The sequence below is a fragment of the Bos javanicus genome, chromosome 27, assembly GCF_032452875.1.
Source record: "Bos javanicus breed banteng chromosome 27, ARS-OSU_banteng_1.0, whole genome shotgun sequence".
NCBI lineage: Eukaryota > Metazoa > Chordata > Mammalia > Artiodactyla > Bovidae > Bos > Bos javanicus.
Window position 1 is genome coordinate 26674071 of NC_083894.1, and position 22830 is coordinate 26696900.

The 22830-nt window shown below is 43.3% G+C and overlaps 2 protein-coding genes across 5 annotated transcripts in view; one reads left to right on the forward strand and one right to left on the reverse strand.

The window, feature by feature from the left end:
• Positions 1-3251, forward strand: part of RBPMS (RNA binding protein, mRNA processing factor) — a 202277-nt gene extending 199026 nt beyond the window's left edge. For all 3 annotated transcript variants that reach the window (XR_009734056.1, XR_009734057.1, XR_009734058.1), the window contains one exon: positions 1771-3251. The gene's annotated coding sequence lies outside the window, so the exon portion shown is untranslated. The remainder of the gene's footprint in view (positions 1-1770) is intronic.
• Positions 3252-8121: 4870 nt separating this feature from the next.
• GTF2E2 (general transcription factor IIE subunit 2) overlaps positions 8122-22830 on the reverse strand; it is an 80300-nt gene continuing 65591 nt past the window's right edge. Inside the window, exons 7-8 of one of the 2 annotated variants that reach the window (XM_061404397.1) lie at positions 9885-10000; positions 8122-8642 (exon numbers count right to left, since the gene is read on the reverse strand). In XM_061404397.1, the coding sequence (XP_061260381.1) occupies positions 8526-8642; positions 9885-10000 (233 nt within the window). In that variant the 3' untranslated portion in view covers positions 8122-8525. Of the gene's footprint in view, positions 8643-9884; positions 10001-14114; positions 15949-22830 lie in introns of those variants that run through there. The other variant, XM_061404398.1, reaches the window with a different exon arrangement.

Genomic DNA, 22830 nt, shown 5'->3' on the forward strand with positions numbered 1-22830 from the left:
ACTTAGACTCCTCCATCATTGAGCGAGTTGCAGGGGGTGGGGAGGGTGGTGGTGGGGGTTAGGCACTGTGCTGGGCTCCGAGAGAAGCAAAGGAATCAGAGTGGCGTCTTCCTTAAGGAGGGCACCTCCTCCTGCTGAACAAGTTCTGTGTTTCTGAAAAAGTGGAGGGAGGAGGTGGGGATCGCCGAGCTTAAGTTGGAAGCATTTCTCAACCCAAGCACTCACTCACTCTCATCCCAACAATCTAAGCACAACCGTACTTTACTGGGTTTATAATACTTTTCACACAAACAATGCAGAGAAAACAAAACACTTAATCCTCCAGTCCCCTTGATAAGTACAGGAATACAACAGCTTGCCTCCAGGGGCTGGCATCGAGTAAACAGGCAGGAACAGTTACTGACCGGAGGAGGATGGGGAGCTGAAGGACCATCAGCAGGAGGAGGTGAAGGCAAGGTGCAGTTTCACTCAGGCCTGACGTTGGTGGCACCACAGATGCTGGTTCCTTGCTCGTTCAATTCTGTTCTCTTGGGAAAAAACCATGCAGTGATGTCTGGGTATAGTTTCTCCTTACCACAGATGATACAGGGTAACACTGGACGGCACTCTGACTAGCCGCTGCAACCTTTGTGTTCCTGTCCTACGTTCCCATCCCGTGCCTCCTTGAAGAAATCCCCTTTTCACTTCTTGCGTACGGAAGCTCTTCAGTTGCTCTTCATCCTTCCCTGGCCTTCAATTCCATCTTTTCCTCTTGCTCCACACTCCATTATCTTCACTCTTGTTTCCACCGCTAGCACATGGCGCTTCAGAGAAGTGCCAGCTACTTGCTTCCACGCACCCTGGACTTGAGATGCAACTATGACTATCCTCTCTACTGTAAAGTACACAGACGCACAGCCACGTGGAGAGGATGCACGCACGTGACGGTCTACTGCAGACACGTGACCTTACCTGATGGGACATCCCAACTGTCAAAAGTTCGAGTATAGGGGACTTAAACTGTATGTGAAATGACAGCCGCCTCCCATGTACAAACCCAAAATTCTAGTCCCTTTCCTACAGTCAGATTTATGTGAGTCTCACCTATTGGTAAGAAAAGAAGGGATTGGGTAGACGATAGTAAAATGAGTAAGAGGAGGACACTTACCAATGCAGCCTTGTTGCGTGCTTAGTCACTCAGTCGGGTCTGACTCTCTGCAACCCTCTGGACTGCAGCCTGCTAGGCTCCTCACGGATAGAGATTCTCCAGGCAAGAATACTGAAGTGGGTTGCCATTTCCTCCTCCAGGGGTCTTCCTGACCCAGGGATCCAGCCCACATCTCTTATGTCTCCTGCACTGACAGGTGGGTTCTTTACAAGTGCTACCGAGGAAATTTGGACACAGAATTGAGACGTGTTTAAGAAACTCCTGGGACCAAGGTGGGGCTCTGGCAGAGGCAAAGTCTTGTTGATTGTCCAAAGGCCCTTTTTTCTGCCACAAAAAATGAGTGTTTCCTTGCAATTGCAGGGGAAAGAGAAAGATAAATAGAAATTAAGCACCCACTGTGAGGCCACCGACCCTCTAGTGCAAGGTCTTGCTGTGGAGAGGGTCAGTGAGTGTATTCTATGTTTACACAGACGAGCACATGGACAACTCTGAAGGGGAGCAGCCAGGGGGTTCTCAGCCGGGACTTCTATCCACCGGTGCCTCCAAACAGCCCTGAGGCTCAGAGAAAGGACTGGACGCGGTTATGAGATCAGCTCCTCTTAAACACCTTCTTTCTGTTTCAGGCTTGAAAAACACCTCGCCCAGTTTTGAGCCCTTCAAGACTTTGCCACAGCCTCTATCACACATCTGTTTTTCTCGAAGAAAAAAATATATAATAAAAAATGTTTTACTCTTTTACACTGTATAATTGTAAGAAATAGTGTGTTATTTGTGAACGCATGGTCTGCCATTTCTGTACAGTTTGGAGATATTTTCAAATGAAACATAAAAGATGTCAACGATAAAACCAAGAGAGTGAGTATTTTTATACCAAACATTTTAAGTGTGACAGGATGGATGATCTTACACTGGGTTGGATCACACATTTTGTGCTTGACTTTTGAATGCTTGTAATTTAAAATATATATATATATATTTTTTTCCTCTAAAATAAGCTGCATGTTTGAGGCATGGTTTAAAATATTATCAGAATTTCCAGGATCATATGGTGAATGTATAGAAATCTGTTTACCTGGCCTGAGCCCATGAGTAATGCGGTGACAGAGGTTAGAACTGCTGGTGCGGTACTTGAGGTTTGCTTCCAAGTCTGGTAGGACGTCCTGCACGACAATCAGAGCCTCCGGGAGCTTCCAGTGTGATGGTGGATTCCCGGCTGGGCAAAGCAGCCTGTGCTTGGTGCAGATTCCTCATTGAGGTGCACCTGTAACATGCCCGCAGCTCCAGAGGTGACTATACAAACTGTCAAGTTCTGGGTCTTGCCTTTTTCTTCTAACAGCAGGCTCCTGCGTGAGCCCCGCTGATGCACAACACCCTCAGTGGACATGCTGAGTCTAAAGGGGAAGCCTCCGCTTGGGAGCCCAGCCCTGCCGACGTGGCCGCAGCGGGCCCAGCGATTTGCAGAACATCAGTTGAACTGAGCTGGTGTTCCTGAGTCTTGGCGGCACCAGGCCAGACGAACCATTTAAAAACCTGACCTTGAATCCCGCTGTACTCGCTGGGACAGTGACACATTGGCCTGGGGGAAGATGTGTGAGCAATGAGGAGAGGTCAGCTTGCTTCAAGACTCCCTCCACACCCGGGTCAGTCCTGTGTGGGAAACTGACACTTCCAGGGTCACCTCACACTCTCCCCACTGTGGAAGAGCAGCTGTGTGTAAACATACATTGACCTACAAATTTTTAACTGCTGACATATTAAACATGACCACAAGCTCTCTTATTGATCTGCTCACAGTGCGCTGAAGATTTTGATGTTCTAATGATTATATGGCTGGTGTTCGGTTTTTAGTTTCATTATTTTCTCTTAGAAATCAAGGTGTCAAGATGCTTTTAAAGGTCATCACAAAACAAACGAGAGCCAAGGGTGAGAGGCTCTTACACTTAGGAGAAATGCTTGAGGGGTGTCCCTGGTGTACCCAAGCGCTACTGAGGCCTCCAGCACCACCTGGTTCGTGGTGACAGTTCTAGACTCTTGCTTTTATCAACTGTTTAAAGGTACTTTTCTATTGTCATTTTTAAAAATAAAGTGCTAATTCCAGCTGTCACACCACTGCTTGGCAAATTCCTTCTTGCAAGACCAACCAAGTACATCTGATACTGCAATCCAGGAAGTGGCAGATTTTGTTCCCATTTTCAGGTCTGGATGGAGCAACCAAGGGAGGGATGGGAGAGCCTGTGCAAATGCTCTACTGTGGGTGCCTGGTGCTCCGCAGGGACCCCACAGGCGGTTCACGGGGGAGACACATACCTCTCTCTCGATGTCTTTTCACTGCACTCAGCAGACTGCACATCCACCTCAGCCTACAAAGACTCTGCAACCTACATTCGTGGTTTTCTACTAACGTATTAGAGCAAGAAATACATTCTATTAAGTGGTAAGACAGGCATTGATAGCCAAGCAATAGAAATGCTCTACCTATGTAACACTCTCACCAAGTCCTCTGTCCCCAGAAGAGGGGTGGGAGGTCACAGTGCTCAATTCCAAGTGAGGGCAACAACCACTAACAGCTACTAGTCTTGCTGGGCACTGACATTCTAGGTTCTGTTGGATCACACATACCTTCTGCAGAGGAGACCAGCCACCAACAGTGGGTCCCAGCCACAGCCTGCCAGAACCCTGGAGCCAGGGCTGAAGGCAGACAATGACTGCACAGCTCTGCCGCCCTGCCCAGGCTCTGAAGCCCACAGCCATCAAGGCTCAGGGGTCGTAGCTCTGGGACAGGCTCGATCACACGGCTTCACCTTCAGCCCATCTGGGACTTTCCCACTCATTCCAAGGCACCAGGTTCAAGCCAGGAGGCACAGATCTGAGGGTGCCTCCTTGGCGGGGCTGAACACCATCACTGCTGTGTGCTTTTTCATAAAATGAGGGCCTGGTCACCATCACTGTGCAAGGGACAAGTGTGTAGAGAGTACCTGCCCGTCTAGTGTGAACTCCAGGCAAAACCCACTGTCTGGTCGCTTGAACACCAGCTTCATTTCCTGTCACTCCACTGAGCAGAAACACAGTATATCTTCTGGAACTGGGAACTTGGGATAAGAAAAGGGCAGGTCTGTCTGTTCCCTCTGCTTACACACATAATGTCCCAGTTTGTAGGATCCAGAAAAACAATAACTAGGCCATTTTTTGTTAACGAGTAAATCTACCTTGGGGGTAAAGATCTGCCACTTCTGAACACAGGACTAATGCAGCTATAATATAAAACCACCATTTAGTACTGAAATTAAGAACTGTGCCTTCTAACAAAATTACAAAGTAAAGGAATCTGGAAAAGAACCTTAAAACTTGCAAAATGTGCATTATACTTACAGTGTAATCATATGTGTGGGCTTTAAATTCACTGGACCCAGCACCTGAATATATGTCGCTGACCCACTTTCACAGAGAAAGCATGGCGGACGCCCCAACAATTCTTGTGGTCTGTGTCACAATGACATATAGGAATCAACTGATTCTCAGTGTTTCAGGCAGGCGTGCTTAGCTCTAGGAGTGCGAGCTGACTCCCTACTGTCTCCCCATCCATCACTGGGACGTCCAACTGTTAGGGGACAAGCATGTTCGAGTATCAGCACAGGGTCGCTCTCTTGCTCTTCAACTGGTCCCCCTGTTCTGTCACACCTGATGACATCAAACAATTGTCCAACATTCTGAGAAGGCAGAAGAGTATCTGCTACTAATGACATTATCTGTAACACTGGTCTTCACAATGCCTACACCACAACTCATGACTTGGATACTGAAAAAACCACATGCCGTCAACCAACAGATAAGCCTCTCTAAGCAGGGAAACATTTACCTGCCACAGTGAAGCTCCGTCACCACTGCAAACCGTCCTGGGTGGCACTCAACTCCCCAAGACTGGCCTGGCTCTGTATGACCCCAAGCCCAGATGCCAATATGCTGTGAGAAACCTTGGCTTGTTTCCTCCTCTTTGCAGCTCTCCAGCGCCCCACGGGTGCTGATTCACCCGGACTTCATGATACAAACCACACTTTCCTGCTTTGTGAGTGGAAAACGGCCCTGTGCCCATGAACCATTACAACAGGCCCATAAATCAAGACCACAGGGAAGCCTGTTCCCCACTGCTCACATATACTGCTCATTTCAAGTTTAACTCTCTTGCCATGCTAATTAACAATAAACAGAAATTTAATTATGTTAGATGCTTAAATTCAACCCAAACTTGTCTTTGGAGTTAAAAGACACACCTACATGGAATAGGAAATAATGCTCAGGTTAAAATATTAGTATTTACCTGGACAAGAGAGTACTTTTTCCTTAAAACTAGGATGCAGAAAAGTTCAAAGCTTCTTGACACTCCCATGCAAGATAAAACCTGGTCTTGGAGTTTCTGGAGATGGGCCTGCCAAGGTCAGGCTGTGATTTACTCCATAAGGTAAGTTGGCCCTGAAGGTCTTTGGAGCCCTGCACAGTTCTGGGTGGTGGCAAGTCAGTGTGTTCTCACAGGGTCTTGAACCCACATGGTTTGAGTCACAGGAACATGCTGGCCCATCTCCAAACGCGGAGAGCTAGGTGAGTGTCCCAGGCCTGTTTCCAAAGGTCCATGGTAGCAGCCTTGCCACTTGGCCTGCAAGCACCAGCAGGTCTTTCCAGTGGAAGCCCCACTAAGAAGGGAAATGTGCTTTTGTTTCTTGAGCTATGGCCAGAAGGAAGGGCAACAGCATGATGTCAGGGCCTATTCCAGCTCTGCGCTTCCCAAGTGCTCACTCAACACCATGCTCACAGGGCAGGGACGGGGGTTCCAAGGTCCAGCTCACCTAAGAAGTGGTTTCCAAGAGGTCCTTTGATTCCAAGAGGTTCTCCCCCACAGAACACCCATTCTCTCGGGAAAAGCCCACAAAACACGCCCGGGGAAAGGGTGGACTGTTCTGCATGAAGCCCCAAGGGTGGCATCACGTGATGAAGGTCATCACGCTGTCTCCACACACAGCATCCCAGCCTTGCCACACAGCAGCAGTATGGACCCGGCTTGTTAAGGACAGTCACGAACACCTTAAACAAAAATCACCCGCCAATGAATCATTTTTGCAGGTAAAAGCAGCAGCTAGAAGGAAGAGGGGACATCAAATCTCATTTCCCATGCTTCAGAAAACCATTGTTAGCTGCTAAGAACTGGGGAATTTATAAATCAAATACCCTATCCCCACACCCAAAATGTATTTTCTGCTGGTGACTTCAAACACCCCATCACAGAAGAACCCAGGGCTGTATGTCTGCGGTGCCCTTGCTACAAACCATGGACCGAGCAGGAACGGGAAGCAGCTGCCCTGCCTTCTCGCTCAGGCACGGCTTCACACGTATCAAGTGCTCCTCTGTCCCTCGAGTCCCACCATCATCTGACCACACTTACAGGATGTGACAGCAGCGGCCAAGTATTCATATTTTACACTTTGGGCTCAGAGACATTCCTTTTAGCCATCCCCTTAAAAGCCTCAGCTGACTGTGATGAATTATAGATCAAACACACTGAAGATGGTCTTAAACTCTTAATGCACCCAGACAAGCCCATTCCAACCTGCTTCTTCTAAACTACCCACAGACCCAGCAGAAACAGGCAGAGGTGAGACCATGACTTTGACTTTAATTTGAATTTCTCGTGGAAATGGTCCTAGGTGCCCAGAATAACTGGTAAAGAACTTCTTTCTATTACAACCTTCAAACACAACTGGGTTCCTATCAAAATTAGCCACAAAGACTATCTCCCTTTCCACATATCAAAACAGCCAGAAAACAACAAAATGGAAACAGTACCATGTCCTCCCCTATCAATAATTACCTTAAATGTAAATGGATTAAATTCTCCAATAAAAATACATAGACTTGTTGAATGGATTAAAAAAAAAAAAACAAGATCCTGCATGCCACAACTAAGATCCAGTGAAAAGTATTAAAAAAAAAAAAGAAAAGATAACCTATGGAATCAAAATGTTTGCAAACCATTTATCTTACAATGATAAGGGGGGTAATATGACCATAATACATCAAGAACTCATAAAACTCAGTAGCAAAAAACAACTCCACAAATAATCCAATTAAAGGATAGGCAAGGACCCAAACAGACCTGAATAGACATTCATCCAAATAAAATACACACATGACCAACAGGTACCTGAGAAGATGCTCAACACCATTCATCAGTGAGGCATCTCACTTTCACATCTTCTCATGATGTATTTTGGGGCTTGGGTATAAGAAACAGGGAAGATGACACTCAAAATCAATCAGATAAATACAAAGGATAAAAATTAAAACAACAAAATGGCTCCTTGTCACGTGTACAGGGTAGTTACTGCTCTGGGTTATCATTATGCCTTTTTTGAGAACACCAAACCCTGTTCTTATAATCCATTAGTTTCAATTTGTGACATGAGGACCTTATCAACCAACCCAAAGGGCCACTACAAATTAAACAAGCACAGAGAAGCAAAATGGGTCGTTTAGAGTAGAATGCTGGAATGATCACAGATCTCCCCAGAAGTCATGACGATTCTTCGGAGCCTACATATGTGGTAACAGCTCTCATGAGCTCAGTCAGTGAGAACCTCGGGGCCAGGCGCCACCAGGGCTGGGACACCACAACACAGACGTTCAGGTTGGCAAGTAGACTCAGTCCATCCCCGCTGTAAACAGCATGACAACACGACTTGGGACATCCAGGAGACTAAACAGTGATTTATCCTTTTAAAAGAAAGCCTTAAAAATCACGTCAAGTGTACCTTTACTGCTTCACTTGCCAACAAGAGGCACACCTTGGGTTCCACTTGTGAAATCCACACATTCAGTGACACAGCCCAGACCACGGGCTTCAACAACATTCCAGCCCAGCACCTGCAGGACTCAAAGACCACCTGCAACTGCCAAGAACGGAAAGAAGCAAACTAAAGTCACCGATGTCTTAGAGCTCCTTCTACAATGATTTTATTATAAATATGATCTTTTGGAATAAACAAATATTGCATTCAAGACTACCAGCAAACTTGTTCTAAAGTAATAAAAGGGGAAAATGGAACCAGGAGCCACTGAGAAGTAGCGATAAATAGCAAAGATGCCTGCACGCCATGCTGAGCGCCGTTCCCCCGAGAAGTGACAGGAGGTTCACAGGGGACATCACATTTCTCAGTAGCCCATTAAGGAAAACAAGCTTCGAGTCTGGTAATGTACCCTAGTTCTGTAAACTGAACTGCTCCTCTCCTCGGCCCTAGGTAGGAGAACAGGAAGATGATCAGTCTGCAGATGCCAGCGTCAACACGGAAGATCTTGTACTTTGAAACCCTCTGCTCTCGGACCAAACTGTTTACTACTTGCCAGGAGCAATATCAGAGTAGTCCTTCAGCACCCCAGCCAAGTGCTCATTGTGAGTCTTAAACCGTCGCTTTTTCTGTGAGGCAGGCTTTTTCCTTCTTTGAATTGGGGCCTACAGGAAGGTAAAAACAGAAATGACAGCTACTCAGAGCAGTGATATGGGGAGGATTTACGAAAGATGCAGCAAAGAGATGCAGGGTAACCTGTTCTCTGTTCCTCAACCTACACACACACACACCCACACACACACCCACACCCACCCACACACACACACACACACACACACACCCCACATCCCCAACCACAAACACCACCCAGCGGTTCCCATCACAGTGAAGCGTGTGCCTCCACCTGGAAAGGACGGGCTGGCACGACAGCTTACCACAACTACGCCAGGCACTAAATGGGTGAAGAGAGAAGCAGTACAGCTCTTTTGTTTTTCATCTCTTATCAGGTTTAAAAAATTTTATCCACCATTAATTACCCATAAAACAAAAACCTGAAGCAAATACAACAAAGTATAGAGACATAGCAAAACTGGGGAGTGAATGGGCACAGAAAGAGTTGTTACGTATTATTCTCTTTACTGTATCACATAATTAAAAAAAAAAATCAACAAACTAAGCAATGATAGGAAACCATGAAGTGTTGCAATCACACTAATTCTTAGAGATCACTGGCAATAAATTTTCCCTTTGAAGGAGTCCTAAACTTCGCCGAATAAAACAGACGCACACACAAAAAAGTCACAAAGAAAACAAGCTACAAGGCAAGATGGTGGCCAGGGGCAGGAGGGTGTTAGTGAAATAGCCCTCATTCTGGCTCTGTCTCTGGACTGCAGAGAGCTGGTTAGCTGGCACGAGGCAATTCATAAATCTTCATCTGGCTACAAATCCTTCCAACTGAGTGGATCTGGGGTTATCAAGACAGTAAAATCTGGTTCCTAAAGGATCTGAGAGTCATCAAGGACAACTGAGTGTGATCAGCAATAAGGCAAAGTCAGGCACCAGCAAGAAGCGGGTCGGGGAATGAAGACCATGAAGGCCAGGGGGATGGAGCAGGCTCCCGGCAGAAACCAGGAGGACATCACGGGGATGCCGGAAGTCCACACGGCAGGCACCGCCAGGACGTGGGTGGGGCAACGGGAGAAGCACTCCCCTTACCCGGGGAGCGCCACCTGAGGGCAAGGAGTACACCAGATGGACCTGAAAGCATCTGACCAAGGTCAGAGGGTTAGGACACGGAGAAAAAACTGGAAGGAAGAACCAGATACATGCTCTTCCGAGAGCTGCACAGGAAGCAGGCTAACAGTTCAAAGGGCACAGCATTACATTCTCTCCTAGAGACTACATACCACTTTCTTTGGTCCGGAGTCCTGCATGGAAGAAATACCCTGTCGCTTCAGATACTCTTCAATTTTCTCCTCGTCCATTGAATCCACGGTGACACTCCTCCACAGTTTCTGAAACTCTGCACCAACAAGAAGTAGTTACCACAAGTGAAACTGAAGTCGCTCAGTCGTGTCCGACTCTTTGTGACCCCATGGACTGTAGCCTACCAGGCTCCTCTCTCCATGGGATTCTCCAGGCAAGAGTACTGGAGTGGGTTGCCATTGCCTTCTCCAGGGGATCTTCCCGACCCAGGGATCAAACCCAGGTCTCCCGCATTCCAGGCAGATGCTTTAACCTCTGGGCCACCAACAGATGTTTACAAACATCTTGGTGATCAAAATCAGGCTTCCACATTATCTCCTCTCTTCTGCATTAGCACATCTGAGATTTCATTATAAAAATGAAGGAAGACAGGAACATTCAGATGCTGGACACTGAGCAGCAGAAGGGCCTGGGAACACAAGCTGCATCCCTAGGCCAGATCAGCACTGCTCTATTTTTAGAGTCTATAAATGAAGGGCCATGTGACTGAGGCCTCCCCGCTTTCCTGGGAAGAAAGGCAGTTGACACTCTCCTTTTATCCCCAAAATCAGTTCTCTCCGCTGAAACAGTTCAAATTCCTGCTCATCTCCCATGAGCCCAGCACATCCCACTTCCTTTCCTACAGAAGAAGAGAAACACAGGGAGATGAGGAACCAAAGTTTTATATGAGAGTGAGGAGTTATAACAGCCTATTTGCAAAAGAGCCTTCTGAAATCTGAAATAAACTGGGGATGGGTGACTAAGAGGTCATAAAAGTGAAGGGAGGGAGGCTGAGGCAGAAACACTGCTTCTCTCATGCCCTGCAAAACAGGACAAAAACCTGCCTACACCTTGTTCTCAGAGTCCCTTGACCCCTTTGCCACATCACTATTTTTGCAAACAAAAGGGATCACAATTGGGACGTGTCCAGAATGAAACTCATGTGCATCTTAAATCCTAAAGACAGGCCCCTTTCCAAGTGGCACCAGTGGTAAAGGACCTGCCTGCAGATGCAGGAGAACAGTAAACTCAGGTTCAATCCCTGAGTCGGGAAGACCCCCTGGAGAAGGAAATGACAACCTACTCCAGCACTCTTGTCTAGGAAATCCCATGGACAGAGGAGCCTGACTGGCTACAGTCCATAGGGTCGCAAAGAGTTGGACACAACTGAGCATACACGTAACAAAGACAGACTCAGACAGCCTGGTTTCACTTCAACATTAACTACTTGCTAACGCGCATCATCTACTTGCCAACGCACAAAAAGTTTATGACGGAAAATCCAAAGATGACTGTACTCTGAAAGACTAAAAAAAAAAAAGCAAAGTTCCCCGGGTGCTGAGGTGAGCCTTCTGCTCAGATCAGGACACACACACACCCCCCATCCCCTCACCCCTGCCACAGGATCTGGAGGCCTAATCCAGGCAGCACAAGTGCCAGCACAGCCCCACTGTCACTATCACCGCAGAGCCCTCAACCTTCAGGCAGACCGTGGGTACAGTCCATTCACAAGCTGTAAATAAAATCAGCACACAGTACCGGTGGACCAGACTGTTCTCTTTCCTGTCTCAACGACGCCCTAATAGCTGGGGTGCCAGTGATAATTAAGAAATCTGTCTTGAAAAAACTTTGGTTGTTGACAATGACCAAATGCAAAAATGACAGTCCACTACAAAGAATTCAACTTAGGCACAAACTGTTTTGGGGTTTTTCCTGTTTGTTTTTTAAAATATTATTTGGTCACACGAGGTCTTGGTTGTGGCACTCGGGATCTTTAGCTGCAGCATGCACACCCTTAGCTGCAGCCGGTGGGGTCTAGTTCCCTGATCAGGGATAGAACCTGGGCCCCTGCATTAGGAGCGCAGAGTCTTAGCCACTGGAGCACCTGGGAAGTCCCCAATCTGAGCACAAAGTTATTTCAATACAAAACATCTCTAAATAAAAATATTCTGTATTTCTATAGATACATTAGGGACTCATTCTCTTACATGTTCCCTGAACTTCCATCTGCATAGATTTCAGAAACCACTTAACAGGGGGCAATTATTTGTTTGTATGACTTTCTCAGCCTCTTGAAGCTCCTTGGGAGGGGGATTCTATTTCATAAGTTTTCTGCTATGGTTGGCGCTGAACTTACTTATTAGCACATCCTCAACAATCTGACCACTGAAGTATGAAATGCTATTGTCTGGGCATCAGAGAGCATCTGTTTTCCTTTTACATTTTTTAAACCTCAGTTGCATCATTAGTATACCCAATTCCAGTACGTGCTTTGACCCCGTTTTTCCTAATGTTAACACTATATAACCTTAACAAAACTATTTAAACTAGTACAAACCTATTAACTAAGCCATAGACCTTATTCCCCCATCCAGCTTTAGCAGCAACATCCCCATCCCAGCCCAGGAGCCCACTGTGTCTAGCTGCTGTCTCCCTGCTCCAGGCTGTAAGTACACACCCAGTCTCTCTGCTCATCTCTCAGGACCATGACACCTCAGAGGAGTTCCGATAGTTATTTTATAAAATGCCCCTCAATGTGGGGTTGTCTGATGTTTCCTCATGATTAAACTGAGGTTCTACCTTCTTGGCAAGAACATCACAGAGACGATACTGTGCCCTTTTCAGGGCCTGATAACATCAAGGGTCCATGATGTCCACATGTCTTTTTACTGGAGCTATTAGACTGATTGCTGGTTAAGGTGGTGTCTCTCAGATTTTTCCACCATGGAGCTATTATTCGTCCCTCTGTAATTAATAAGCATCCCCTGGAGAGATACACTAAGACTATGCAAACTTACTGCTTCTCTGCATACTTTAGCTCACTAATTTCAGCAAGTGTTAATTGTGGATTTGCTTAAAGGCACGTTATTTTCATCATTCCTTTCATACATATGGATTAGAATTCCACTGTAAGGGAGGAGACTATTCTTGATCCAATCTATTTAATTAACTTAGTATGGATTTATGGATATTTATTTTACTTCACTTCAATGGATTATAATCCATTACTATCAGTTACTTTGCTCTTCAAATATCCTGGCTTTGGATATTGAGTCCCTCCAAATTGTTCCTGTGTCTTTTTGACTTGTCCCTTTTTTGTTACTTGTTTTGGGGTTTTTTTGAGCACTTGCTCAATTTCTGATACCAAAGCATGTTTCAAGCTCAACTTGCATTTCCCCAAACTTGGAATCAAAGAGTCCTGACTCCTTTTACTGGAGAACAGTACTGTGAAACCAAGATCGAGGCAACCTGTTTTCTTTTTCTAGCAATCACTTTTCTTTTTTTGAAAACAGCAAATAATTACAGGACATCAAATTTAAAGACAAATGATTTGTTTCAGATTATTTCCAAGTATCATGAAAGTCAGTAAAGCTCTAAATTATATGGGTAAGTAAAATAGGAACTGTTTTAAAATCTGCTGTATTTTAACAGAAAAGAAGAAAACAGGCTAGAATTCAGAACTCAAATTTGACCCTTTCAATGGAAGGGAACCCTGTCCTACCTTGAAGCTAAGATTGAAAACTGTATTACAGAAAGTATGCCAGGAAGGAGAAAAAATAAGCAAATTCTTTAATAAGGTTTTGCTTAAATTCCCAAATAACTCTTTGGCTGCACCCAAAGCTTTCCTGTGACACACAAAAGCAGCAGAATAGAGTATGGAGCCACATGGCCTGTTTGTGGAACCCAAGGAACCCATCTGTCTATGTCCTCAGATGGTAAAGAATCTGCCTGCAATGCAGGAGACCTGGGTTCGATCCTTTGGTCAGGAAGAGCCCCTGGAGAAAGAAATGGCAACCCACTCCAGTATTCTTGCTTGGAGATTCCATGAACAGAGGAGCCTGGTGGGCTACAGTCCATGGAATCACAAAGGGTCAGATATGACTGTGCGACTAATGCATGCACACACACACACACACACACACATACACACACACACACGAGGGAGGTTACTTAACCTCTCTGCCTCAGTTTTCTGATTTGTAAAACTGGGATAATATATATTTCACAGAGTTGTGGCAATTAAATGGGTTTATATAAAGCACTGAGTTTAATGCCCACAAAGGAAAAAGCACTATCTATATCTCTGTTACCATTATCATCTGACGCTGATCATTTATTTCTGAGTGCTAATGCCTTTAAGGAAAGAACGACACATCTGAGCTCTACCCATGTTGTTGGACATGTCAGCTCTTTGTTCCTTTTTATTTCAAAGTTGTATTCCACTGTAAGGATGAACCACACTTGGGAGCGACAAAGGGACAAGTTAAAGGGCACTTGAGTTTCCAGATTTTGGAGGAAATGAATAAAATTGATATGCACATGGATTTTGAGCAAACCTGGGTAAAAACCTGAATAGGATGACTGGGTCATGCAATTACACATACCATAATGCAAATGCAAAAATAAAAACAACACTGGACACACATCTCACACTATATGCAAAAATTAATTCAAAATGATAAAAAAAATCTAAATGTTAAGAGCTAAAACCGTAACTCCCTAAAGAAAAAACAGGAGTAAATCTTTGTGTTGTTGGATAAGGAAATGGTTTTTTAGATATGACATCAAAAACACAAGCAACAAAAGACAAATAAAATGTTATCTCATCAAAATAAAAAACTTTTGTATCACAAAAGATACAAGATAGTAGAGAGACAATCCACAGAATGGAAGAAAATAATCACAAAGGATAAATTTTCTAAGAGACTTGTATCCAGAATAAAGAACTCTAAAAGTCTGTAATTTAAACAAGTTTAAAACGGACAAAGAACTTAAACAGACATTTTCCAAAAGACAATACACAAGAATTGATGCTTTTGAACTGTGGTGTTGGAGAAGACTCTTGAGAGTCCCTTAGACTGCAAGGAGATCCAACCAGTCCATTCTGAAGGAGATCAGTCCTGGGTGTTCATTGGAAGGACTGATGCTAAAGCTGAAACTCCAATACTTCGGCCACCTCATGCGAAGAGCTGACTCATCGGAAAAGATCCTGATGCTGGGAAGGATTGGGGGCAGGAGGAGAAGGGGACAACAGAAGATGAGATGGCTGGATGGCATCACTGACTCGATGGACTTGAGTCTGAGTGAACTCCGGGAGTTGGTGATGGACAGGGAGGCCTGGCGTGCTGCAATTCATGAGGTCGCAGAGAGTCGGACACAACTGAATCACTTTGTTGTACACCTGAAACTAACACTGTAAATGAACTATACCCCAATAAAAAATTTAAATAAATATAATAAAAAATAATATATAAATGGCCATTGAGCACATGAAAAGATGAGCTTTAGAAAAATGCACATCAAAACCACAATAAAATTCCATTTCACTAAATGGTATCTTAAATAGCTAAACTCAGTGTTGGCAAGGATATGGAGAAACTGGAACCCTCGTGCACTGCCAATGGGAATGTAAAACGAGGCAGCCACTTTGCAAAACAGCATAGCAACTGCTCATAAGTTAGCCCTTGGAATTACCACATGTTCCAGCAATTCCACCTATACTTAAAGGAAAAATTATGGCCACACAAAAACTTGTACATGAATGTTCACAGTAGCACTGATCACAACAGCCATAAAGTAGAAACAACTCAAATGTCCATCAACTGGTGAATGCATGAATAAAGTGTTATATCCAAATGTAATGTTTTTTTTTTTCTAGTGTTTTTTTTTGGTAATGTTCTTTTTAATGTAAGCATTTAATGCTCTATTTCACTTTAAGCACTGCTGCAGCCGCATCCCATGAATTTTGATACGTTGTGCTTTCACTTCCATTTAATTCAACATACTTTTTTTTTTTTAACTTCCCCTGTGATTTCCTCCTTGAACCATGAGTTATTTAAATGTGTTATTTGATTTCCAAATATTTTGGAGAGTTTCCAAATATAGCTGATTTCCAGTTTGATTCCATTATGACCCAAGCACATCCTTTGTTTGCTTTCAATTCTTTTAAATTCATTTAAGGTTCTGCGATAAATACCATCTGTCTTGGTGAGTACTCCAAGTGCACTGGAAAACACATATACTCTATTGTCAGGGTCATCTTGTTTTATAATAAATGTCAATTAGGCAAGTTGGTTAATAGAGTTAAGATTTTATATACTAATTTTCCATCTATTTGTTCAACGGCTGAGATGAATGCTATGAACTTTAATCTCAATGATAGGTTTGTCTATTTCTCCTTTCACTTGTGTCTATTTTTAATTCATGTACTTTAAACAGTTTTATGATTCTACTTTATTTCTATTATTTTTTCTTTATTGAGATAAGTGTAATTGACATAATACTGCATTAGTTTCAGATATATAATGATTTGAAATATATGTAGTGAGAAGATTACCACAGTAAGTTTAGTTAACATAATTTTTTTCCTGTGATGAGAACTTTCAAGATCTACTCTCTTAGCTTTCAAATGTACAACATGGTATTGTTAACTACAGTTACTTTTTAAAAAATGGTTTTAGTGGTTGTCCTAGGGTTTACAATACACACCTTCAGTTAACCAGAGACTGACTTCAATTAAATTGTCCCAGATCACATATGAAGATGTATAACAGCACGCTTCCTGACCTGTGGTGACCGTCAAAAACTTCATTTTTACATATGCTGTAAACATAAATTTCTCTCTTAATAGTCTGCTTTATAGTTAGCTATCTTTCAGAGTGATAAAAAAATTTTTAATAAGACAAACGTGCATTTTAAAATTGATTTTCAGCTTTAGCACATTTTCCTATACATATCCGAGTTTCTGTCTAGTATCATACCCCTTCTGCCCGAGGACTTCTGGCAATGCAAGTCTGATGTCAAGGAATTCTCTCAGTTTCTATGATACTGAGAGAATATTCCTCTGAGACAGGACTTCACTTTTTAAAGATTACTTTTACTGCAGATGCAATTCTGGGTTGAAAACTTTTTTCCCTTTTAGCCCTTCAAACATGTCACAACACTGTGCTTTGGTTTGCATAAGTCAAATGACAAGTGTGCGCTGGTTCTTCTTTCCTTTGTAATGAGCTTTTGCCTCTCGTTCAGGTATTTTCTCTTCACCATCAGTTGTTAGCATTTTGAATGTGATATGCCTAGATGTTTTTCTGTCATTTGTTTCTTTTGGGAGGGATTATCTTGCATCCTGTTCTCTGAGCTTCCTGGACTTTTGTTTTGGTGACTATCTTTAATTTGGGGGCAGGGGTATCCCTTGTAGTTCAGCTGATTAAGAATCCACCTGCAATGCAGGAGACTCTGGTACCATTCCTGGGCTGGGAAGATCTGCTGGAGAAGGGATAGGCTACACACTCCAGTATTCTTGGGCTTCCCTGGTGGCTCAACTGGTACAGAATCCACCCACAATGCGGGAGACCTGGGTTCAGTCCCTGGGTTGGGAAGATCCCGTGGAGAAGGGAACTGGCTACCCACTCCAGTGTTCTGGCCTGGAGAAGGCCATGGACTGTATAGCCATGGAGTCGCAAAGAGTCAGACACAACTGAGTGAATTTCACTTTCATCTTTAATTCTAGAAAATACTTGGCCATTATTTCTTCTACCCCATTCTCTTTCTCTTATGAGATTTTAATTATACATTCAGGCCATTGATGTTATCTCACAGTTAATGTAGACTCTGCTGTATTTCTTCCCATTTGTCTCTGTGCATTTCAGTTTAATTTGTACTGGCCTATCTTGCAGTTTGGGTTCTCCCAGGGGCTCAGTGGTAAAGAACCCACCTGCAATGCATGAGCCGCAGGAAACATGAGTTCGATCCCTGTGTAGGAAATAGCAACCCACTCCAGTATTCTTGCCTGGAGGATTCCATGGACAGAGGAGCCTGGTGAGCTACAGTCCATGGGATCACAAAGAGTTGGACACAACTGAACATGCACACAGAAGCAGCATCTTGCAGGTTATAGATTCTTTCCTTGGTTATGCCAAGTTGACTGATGAGCTTACAGAAGGCATTCTCTGTCTCTGTTACTGTGCTTTTCATTTCTAGAATTTATTTGATTTTCTTAAAATGTCTATCTCTCTGCTGAAATATCCTACCTGATCATGCATGTGCTCTGTTTCATATCAATCAGAGTTATTTTAAATTTCAAGTCTGACAGTTTCAATACCCGTGTCCTTAAAATTTGGTTCTATTAACTCTCTTCTCTCAAAAGCGCTTTGTTTTTCCTTGCTTCTTTTTATGCCTCACCTCATAATTTTTTAATAGGAGAATACCCTCTAGAGAACAGCTGAGACTGAGGTTAATAGTTTTGTGCCGGGATTTAGGCACGCCTTTCCCTCTGATACCCCTTCAGCGTGTGGAGGTCGAGGCAGTCTATGATGAGAACATGAACTTGGTTTGAAATCTGTTGCTGCTATGGTTACCCATAATGCACCACAGGCTCCAAATTCCTCCAGCCATACCCTGCATTCAGTGGAAAGACCGCTTTTCCAGAGGGTTTTGCCTCAGTGTCTGCTCAACCTGCTCTTTTAGGTCTTCCCTTAATGCTATAACCCTGGTTGGCCTGTCAGCCTCCACGCTCTTGCGACTCTCACAGAATTCCACTGCTACCTGTTTCTGCACACCTGTCAGCCTGGAGTGGGAGTTCTGATATTCTAATTAAGCCTCGGCCTCAGCCAAGCCCTGCGTCCCATGTTACATAAACGGGGTCTCCTCAGTGTTCCTGCCTTGACCTCTGTCAAATTTTAGGTCCAGCACATATCTCGGCCTTTCCATCGAGTGGATGTTCACTCCCAAGTGTCTGCAGCCTCAAGGGTTCTACAGTCTCTTGCTAGCCTACACTAAGCCTTTAGCAGTTCAGTAAACATTTTAAAACTGAATCCTTCTTACCAGTATTCATGTTCTCAGTATTCATGTCCCAGGTGTACAAGTGTTTGTAGCCCATCTTTTCTTGGTGTCTGTCTCTCCTTCAATTTCAGGTTAGGTGGCTGCCCTGCACCTCAGCTCTCTGATGGAGTCAGAAGTTGCTGAATCATGTCCAACTCTCTGCAACCCCATTGACCATACAGTCCATGGAATTTTCCAGGCCAGGATACTGGAGTGGGTAGCCTTTCCCTTCTCCAGGGGAGCTTCCCAACCCAGGGATCAAACCCAGCTCTCCTGCATTGCAGGCGCATCCTTTACCAGCTGAGCCACAAGGGAAGCCCAAGAATATTGGAGTAGGTAGCCTGTCCCTTCTCCAGGGGAACTTCATGACCCAGGAATCGAACCAGGGTCTCCTGCATTGCAGGCAGATTCTTTACCAACTGAGCTATCAGGGAAGCCCCCTGATGGAGTCAAGAAAACTATAAATTTGTAGCTGTCTAGGGTTTGTTGTTGTTCCAAGAGTGGGAACAGTGCTTCCTCCATTCTAAGCGAAAGCTACAAGCCCCAGCCATCTCCTTTTTAGCCAAACTTGAAGAACAATGTGACTACCACGACTAGGTCTGATCACAACAGGGATATATGAGAAAAAACAGCTTCAAACTTCCACGTCAGCAATAAAAACATCTAATTCCAAGAAAGCACACAAAATCGTTTTAAAATGTATGTCATAACTGGGATTTTACGTGCCAACTTTACCATAGCTGAAGGAATTCTGTAACACACACACGAACAGTTCTGATATTTTAAATGTGACTTGCTAAATTCTAACTATCAACATGTACAAACTGCACTCACTTATTTAGAATAGGTAACACATGACAGAACTGTATAACAGCTATACTGTGGACTTCTCTGTATAAAAAATAGGATAAAAAATACATATAATAAAAACACTTTTCACCCAGCATTAAATTTCATTCAGTTCACTTTTTACCAAGCCTGTGTTTGCCAGGATTTGCAAAATTTCAGCTTCTTGAAGACAAACTACTTTGACTTTGTACCTGACATGTACAGAGCTTATACACTTCAGGGCACTCATGACACGACGACAGAGACACTATGACAGTAACGGTCGGGAAGCCAATCTGTGTTAATGTACCACCAAAAAGAATATACAGTGCTACATACACATTTTTCAAAGTACAACAGAATTGAAAGTACATTAAAACAAAATGTAACTACTTCCTTTTACTAAAAGAAACATCACTTGAGCTATATTCAGAGGAAAACACCTGAATAAAAACTCTTCAATGTGTTTGTTTCAATAAGACATTTCTACTTTAATCCTTGGCGTTCCTTAGCTCAGTGCTATTGCAGTATTTAAATAATACATCTACTATGTAAATGTATTACAGTTGCATAAATATTTAAAATGAACACTGGAAGGCAGGGCCTAAAATAGAGACAGAATCTCACAGGATTCCAAATTTAATTACTTTTTAATGTATGTAGGGACAGAAAATGCTCAGATTTTCTGTCATAGGTACAAAAAATAAAATAAAATAAACTGGTATAAATTTTATTAAAATCATTTCAAGAAAAGAAAAATTAAAATCAAGATAATCTTTATGTTCTGTGAGTCTGGCAAAGTCAACTAAAAACATCCAGTATTGGTGAAGGTAAAGAAATGGAAACCTCTGCGTAAAAACTGGTCCCCCAAAATAGGTTGGGCAATAGGCAGGCTACTGAAATTTTTTCAAGTATGCCTTATCTTTTGTCCCATCAATTATACTTTAAGAAAACAACATAACTAGGCAAATATATTTATGTACAAGGATTGAGCATTATTTATAAAGCTTATAATAATAGCACATAGCAAAAAATTAAATTTCTCTCTGTGGAGCATCAGAAGAAGTGTTTTAAAGTGTAGTCATACCTGGAATACCATATAGCTATTAGAAAATGAACTAAGACAGCATCAGGGCCCCAGGGAGAGTGGCTGGCCACTGGGAGGAATCCTGGATTCTAAGGATAAAGTTGAAATTGCTGATGCTTCCAGGCAGAAAAGAACAATTTACTGGCAATCGGAAGGAACAACCAGATTGTCATCGGACTTCCTCCAAGGAACAACACCTAACATTACATCACTGCCACAGATCAGCAACTCCAACTAACTGCTAAACTGACTTGGTTTCTTTGCTGTGGAGATCCTACTTCAATTACTGGGTCAGGAAGATCCACTGGAAAAGGGATAGGCTACCCACTCCAGTATTTTTGGGCTTCCCTTGTGGCTCAGCTGGTAAAGAATCTGCCCACAATGTAGAAACCTGGGTTGGGAAGATCCGTTGGAGAAGGGAAAGGCTACCCACTCCAGTATTCTGACCTGGAGAATTCCATGAACTATCTAGTCCATGGAGTCGCAAAAAGTCAGACACGATTGAGCGACTTTCACTCACTTCACTAACCAACTGCCAAGCCACAGATTCACTGAGTTAAGATTAAACCACCAAGTATTTTGGTACTACTTTATATTTTTAATGCTGCTAATAGTAGCTAACCTGATGTTACTATTATTCTTACTATGTGCCAGGTTCCATTCCAAGCTCTAAGCATTTTGATTTATATTTACTCATTTAAACCTCATAAGGACCACACATGAACAGACACCACTACTCCTGTTTTATACTGGATTGGCTGAAAAGATCATTCAAGTTTTTCCATAGCATCTTGCAGAAAACCCAAACAAACTTTCTGACCAACCCAACAGATAAGAAATCTCAGACAGAGCATCTGTTCGCTAGTAAGGAGCAGAGCCAAGATTTACACCAACAGATCAATCACTCAGCCCACCCTCTTGACCTCTGCATTTATACTGCCGCTAAATGAGTAAGATTCTGACTTAAGGAAATAAGCACCTCTGTGAAATAAATCACATACCAAGGTTCAACTACTCTGGGTTCACTTATCTATTTAATGTTTTAAATTACCACACAACAGACTCTCTCGGTACTTATGCTGTATCTCATTTTTGGATATCTGCTTCTATCACAGAACGAATGGTGAGTCTTCAGTGTGACTGGAAAGCTTGCTCACTCAAGATGTCCTCTCTACAGCTAAGACTGCCACCTAGTGGGCTAACAACAAATAACCTCATTGGCACAAAACAAAACATTTTGAGAAATAAAATACAAAAGAAGAGACAGATGGACAGTGAGAAAGACAGATGTTAAAATATGCATCGCTTTTCAATAGATCTTCTCTGGAAACACATAATGTAAGTCAGTAAGAGAAAACCTCAGTTTTTAAAATTAAGTGATTTAGGCAACACCAACACTTTGAACTAATGGGCATCTTACCCCTGAGATTCCTGTGGTGGCTGTGACGCCCAGGGTCTCTACAGCACTGTATGAACACCAGTGACATGCTGTGTGGCATATTGTACCATAATATGTGTACCCGTGTCATTCCTCCTCCTGCCTGGGCTCAAGGACAGAAATCTTATTCACTTTGTTACCTTTGCTATCACTGAATGTGCTGAAGAACACATGAAAAGAAGCTTGAAGACAACATATTGTAGCATTTCTGTTTTATACATGTAAACTATACCTTTAATATAATTCTCAACCTGGGCAATTCCACTCTCCAGGGAACCGCTGGTAATGTCTGGATACATTTTTGGGACTCACACTGTGGGGGAAAGTCTGCTACTGGCACTGAGAGCAGCCTGGGATGCTGCTAATCATCCCACAATGCACAGTGACAGCCGTGACCCCCAAAAAAGTATCCAGCTCCAAATGTCAACACTGCCAAGGTTGAAAAATCCTGCTTCCTCCCAACCATCTTTAGTAAAAAGTATACAGATTAATGATAAATATAAATTTATAATAAACTGATACCACCACTAATAACTAATAAAAGATGATACCACTCTAATGGCAAAAAGCAAAGAAGAACTAAAGAGCTTCTTAACGAGGGTGAAAGAAGAGTGTGAAAAAGTCAGCTTAAAACTCAATGTTAAAAAAACTAAGATCATGGCATCCTGATCATGGCACACTTCATGGCAAATAGAAGGGGAAAAGGTGGAAGCAGTGA